At 41.9% G+C, this 5,865-nt stretch overlaps 1 protein-coding gene across 1 annotated transcript in view; it reads right to left on the reverse strand.

Annotated features, from left to right (window-relative positions):
* Window positions 1-5,865, reverse strand: part of LOC101857591 — a gene marked incomplete in the record, with an annotated part of 154,189 nt that overhangs the window by 33,378 nt on the left and 114,946 nt on the right. Inside the window, 1 exon segment of the mRNA XM_035971917.1 lies at window positions 819-932. Within this exon segment, the coding sequence (XP_035827810.1) occupies window positions 819-932 (114 nt within the window).

A 5,865-nucleotide genomic window follows, 5' to 3' on the forward strand; every position in this document is an offset into this window, starting at 1 on the left:
GTCTTTCTGCCACACCCCTGATCTTCTGGTAGGAAAGATCTACACCTAGCCTTCTCGGACAAGGGCGAAAAATCTCGGAGGGCCAGTGTGCAAGTTGCGCACGTTAAAGATCCTTTGGTGGTCCAAAATCGATAAGAGTAGGCTTCGGCCGCCACCCGGGCAAAATTCAAAATTTCCTACCAACGAAAAAGTATTAGGCGTGTCTCGCGCGCTCATATGACCTTATGCAGTTGCGAGCGCCGTAAAACCCTATACTAAACAAACAAGACAGACAGAAACATCAGTGGGAAAATATAGAAGTAGGACCTACCAGTGACGCCCTCCAACCACCCCCAGTAACTGAACCTACAAGGTAACTGCTACATATTGGCAGAAAACGATTTAGTTTAGCATAGTTTGAGGGGTTTAATTTTGAATAAAGAGAAAAACTTCGACATAATGACGGCCATATAGTTCAGGGAAAAAGCTAGACAGAAACAACAGAGGAAACGAAAAGGAAGAGGACTTACCAATGGCGCCCTCCAACCATCCGCCGTCAAGGTTAATGAAACAAACAGACAGACAGACAAACAGACAGACAGATAGACAGACAAACAGACAGACAAGAAGACAGACAGACAGACAGCCAAACAGACAGACTGACAGACAGACATACAGAAAAAACAGAGAATAAGAAAAAAAAATCAGACTTAAAAAAGGCATCTTTTAATTCCCCCCCCTCCCACAAAAAGTACAGACCAAGACCCAAAAGGCACAAAAAGAAGAAAAAGGAGCAGACAGCACGAAGTCCAAAGAGCTATCGATAACACGTCACTGACCTGGCGCTGGAGGCCGACGTCTGATTGGACACATCAGAGTTGAAGCTTTGCCAGCCCATCATGGTCGCCGTCTTCAGCCATTTCGACCTCTGTTCTCGGGGCTCTTGGGGCTTACTGAAACAAACATAGAGAACAACATGTTTGTTTGAGTAAAGAGAAGCACATCGAAGCCTTAATGGTCATTTACTACTGGGAAGAGGGTGCGCTGGCGGAGCAGTTAAATCTAGAGTGCTCGTCTCCGAAGCGGAAAGTCCGGACCAGAAGTTTTTTCGCCCTCTCCAGCCCACCCAGCAGTAATGGGTACCTGACTTCGAGTTGGGGAAGTAAAGGCGGCGTGGAAAGGAACTGGCCACCCTACCACAATATGTGAGGCAGCGTGGTGGAATCAGGCTCTCGTCAAAATAATGAAATCGAAGAAAACAGCAGTTTTCTCCCTGCTTTACAATTTTTATCAATTTTTTTTTCTCAACACCTTTTCTGTCCGTTTACAAACACATTCCTTTTAAGGATTTCACCAAAAACGTTGATTAAAGGCACAAAAATATAAATTTATAGTTTCCATGGACTCTTCAGCTTTGGAATTTACCTAGTTTTGGTGGCCATTTTCTCACTAATTTTACCTCTTAAATGAGTTGACCCCCACCTCCTTCAATCCAAAATATCTCCACTTCTATTGAAAATGGATGGGTAGTTTTTTCATTGAAATCAAGACAAATGAACAAGCTTAAAGATGATACCAATAACCCAATATGCCCAAAAATTGACGAGTGCCTGATTCCACCACGCTGCCTCACATATGTCGAAGGCCCAGGAAGTTGTCTCACAAGGCAACCCCCAATATCCGGATCGGAAGCGGGAACAACTTTACTTTACTATTCGGAAAAAGTAAGACAAACAGACAGACAGACAGACAGAAACAACAGAGGGAAAGTAAAGAAGTAGGACCTACCCGCAGCGCCCTCTTATCATCCACGATATAACAACTTAATAGATTGATGCATACAAAGGCTGGTGCTATTGCCATAGTTGAATAGAGTTTAACTTTAGAGTGAGAGTTAAAAAACAATGCCTAACATTTAGTGAAGCCAAAAAGTGAGTATACATTTAGTATTAGTAACAGTTCCACGGCACTGGCAACACAAATGGATCATATAAGTGCTGAATAAGAAGATTAGAGGGGTTAGTTTTTTTAGTAAGAATTTTAAGGCACTTGCAACACAATAAGGTCACATAAGTGCCGAAGATTAGAGGTGTTACAAGAGAGTAACAAACACAAAACAGAAGGAGGGGAGATGATGACGATAGATGTTTGATAAGAAAGAAGGAGCAAACCACACCATAGCATCCGACAATCACACGCAGAAAAACTAAATCGACTGGTGCATACAAAGATTGATACGATTATATATTATATAGTTGAGGAGTTTTGACCTGAGTGAGAGGTAAAGAGAAGCGCATCGACACAATCGCCGTCACTTAGTGTTTTAGTTTTAGCAAGTGTTTTACGGCACTTGCAACTTGCAACACAATAAGGTCATATAAGTGCCGAAGATTTAAATGTGTTACAAGAGAGTAACAAACACAAAAAAGGAGGAGGAGAGATCAGGACGATAGATGTTTGATAGGAAAGAAGAAGGAAACCACACCAGAGCACCCACCAACCACCCACGCTTAGTGTTGAGAAAAGTGAGAGAAAGAGACGTAAAAAAACAACAACCAGGGTACAGACGTAGAACATGCCAGAGGCGCCCTCCAACCACCCAACCAGGAGTGTTAACTATCACTACACCCTAACACGCAGGAACTCTAAGGGTGAGTTCTTGTAATAAACCAAAAAAAAAATATCTTGGAAGAGAAAGGAACAACAAACAGAAGCTCGAATTAACGACTGCTCGACAAACGAGTTTCTAGACTTGAACCATCGCGTCAAGTACGTTAACTGTAAGCTGGCGAAAAACATTTGATAGATCTAGATCTATATGACGTTTTATATTTATAGTGCGGTCAAAAATTCGTAGCGTAACTTATCTTCAATTATCTCTTTAACGGATGAATCAATTTCACCCACAATTTGCATTGCAGTTTGTATCAATTTGTAATAGCTAAATCATATCTTTCCAGCACAATTGGGGCTAGATTATAAAACTGTTCATAAAGGTATATAAAATACTTGAAATCTCTGCCACATGTAAAATGGGATTGTTCACAGCACTTCCCGCTTCTCACACACATTTTGATTACGCATATGGCCTACGTCACAGCTGATCAATGACAATTTTTAGCGGCAAAACTTATTACAAGAAATTAATTATATAGTGAACGCATTTTTGCACTACTATTTAAAGCATCAAAACATGCGTTCAATAAGCATAATGTCCCGATTAGAAAAACATGACGGACTTGCTATTAAAAGCATAATTGTCCCAGCTGTAAACTTATTAAAATCTGTAGAGACCATCCTTTTGGATTATTTATTAGAAATTATTAAGGAATTTTCTAGAATACAGCTAGCGGGTGTTTACAAAAATATTGATCTGTTAAGACAAATTGATACAAATAATTGTGCAAAAATTGGAGAACCTATGTTCGATAGTTGAGGAGATTTTGACAAAAAGTTGCGCTACGAATTTTGGATCGCACTATAGTAAGCACGCCACTGTCTATAGGACAGTGCATGCACTTTTTTCTTAATCTCTCTCTGCCTTTCCAATCACTCATTCCTTAAATCTACCTCCTTGCTCCTCGCTCCCCTCTCCCTTTCTGTCTGTTTCGGGTTTGAGTAGAAAGGAACACAAAGACAGAATAACGAAAACGATCAAAAGAATAGAGTTATGAGAAAAAGAAAGATGTGAGGCAGCGTGGTGGAATCAGGCTCTCGCAATTTTTGGGCATGTAGAGTTATTGGTATCATCTTAAAGCTTATTCATTTGTCTTTACTTAGATGAAAAAAATATACATTCATCTTGAATACAAGTCGAGATATTTGCGAAAGAAGGAGGTGGGGGTCACCTGTTTTCAGAGGTAAAATTAATGAGAAAATGGCCGCCTAAGATGAGTTATTTCCTTAGTTTAAGAGTCCGTGGTAACTGAAAATTTACATTTTTGTGCCTTTAAGCAACGCTCTTCAGAAAAATACACACAGAAATTACTTATTTATTGGGCAGGAAAGGTGTTGGGCCAAAAAAACTAAAATTTGATAAAAATTCACAAACCTGCCGAAAAATGCAAGTTTCTTCACTTTATTTTGACGAGAGCCTGATTCCACCACGCTGCCTCAAAGATACAACCAGAAACAACAGAGTGGAGGAACATAATTAAAACCTACCCTGATGCCCTCCAACCACTTTCTCCAGCTATTATCCGCTACCTCCTACACCCACAACAGCACACATCCACCTGTTCGTGGCGGCTTCACTGACAATAATTACGTGGAGTCGGTGCGTAAACGGCCTTTTAAGCTCGGGTATATTATAAATTACGAGAAAAGCCCAAAGAAACAAAGCCAGAAAAGTAGACCAAACGGCAGCAGCTCCTAATAACCACCTGCTCCGCACCCACATCAACACACGACTCACTGTTACATTATCGGACACAAACATCCACGACATTCGCGGAATGTCAAGAATGCCAGAGCCCAAGCCAAGAGCGGTCACGATTTCTTACGGTGGTCCCAAACAAAGAAAGGTTAATCGTAGAGATATAATCGTAGTACACGGATTCTGAGACTGCTATCCACTATCCGCGGAAATCGAGATGCTACGGGTTATAGAGAACTAATAAATCATTACTTGTATTATTATTCAGTTCCCTTTAACTAGGTATACTATACTACCAAACATGAATATCACCTTACTTATACATATATGTTTTATAACTTATGGCAAAAGCGTTGGCATGTGACCATACCACGCACCTAGACTATAATCTGGCGTTCAGTTCGAGTAAAGATAAAGACATAAACACGACAACAGTCATTTAGTGTGAGGAAAAAGCAAGATAGACAGAAACAACTGACGGAAAGAGAAGAAGTAGGACCCATTCCCCCTGAACTCCAACCATCTGCCATTATCTAGTGGAGACTAATGATGTGATGAGAGAACCTGTCCAAAGGAGCAGCTGCAACCGTCGTGGTCATGAAATATTATTATATTATTATAATATACGATATCGCGTTCTGCTATTTTGGACATCTCGTCTCCTCTCCTGTTACACAGAATGATCCAAGATTTAAGTAAAGAAAAACACAACGTCATTACAGCTATTTAATGCACGACAAAAAAATCAAACAAAAAAACCCAAGACAGACAGATGCAACAGAGTGAGAAGAACATAAATACATGTATACAGAACCACCCATGCAGCCGCATCCTCCAACTACCCAAATCTAAACCACACACCCCCCCGCACACACACACTCACACACGACACTCACTACTTCCAGGGGGCGTACGCTCCTGCACGTAGTCTGTGAGAAGTGCCAGTGCGGACGAGAGACCCAGTGGGTGCCCATGGTCTACCAGCTCTCCAACGCCGGGGCTGAGCTCAACGCCGTGGACCAGAGGGGAGACAGCTTGGTCCGGGTGGCCATCACACGCCGGCTGGTTGAGGTGAGTGCTGGTCTGTGAGGTCAAGTGAGGTCAGAGGGGTCAGAGGGGTCAAACGGGTCAAACGAGGTCAGAGGGGTCGAGTGAGGTCAGAGGGGTCGAGTGAGGTCAGAGGGGTCAAGTGAGGTCAGAGGGGTCAAGTGAGGTCAGAGGGGTCAGTATGGTTAAGTGAGGTCAGATGAGTCAGAGGGGTCAAATGGGGTCAGTCAGGGTCAGAGAGGTCAGGGGGTTAACTGAGGTCAGATGGGTTAGAGGGGTCTGAATACTGACCCCATCTTCTATAACCTGTATAAAAAGACTCAGATAACCACAACATCAAAGAAGAATGGAATAGTCATTTTTGTTCTGATTTTTAACCATGACGATGATGGTGTTGTTGTGATTGTTGTTGTAGTAGTAGTAGTAGTAGTAGTAGTAGTAGTAGTAGTAGTAGTAGTAGTAGT

Source organism: Aplysia californica, unplaced genomic scaffold (assembly GCF_000002075.1).
Source record: "Aplysia californica isolate F4 #8 unplaced genomic scaffold, AplCal3.0 scaffold00536, whole genome shotgun sequence".
Classification (NCBI taxonomy): Eukaryota; Metazoa; Mollusca; class Gastropoda; order Aplysiida; family Aplysiidae; genus Aplysia; species Aplysia californica.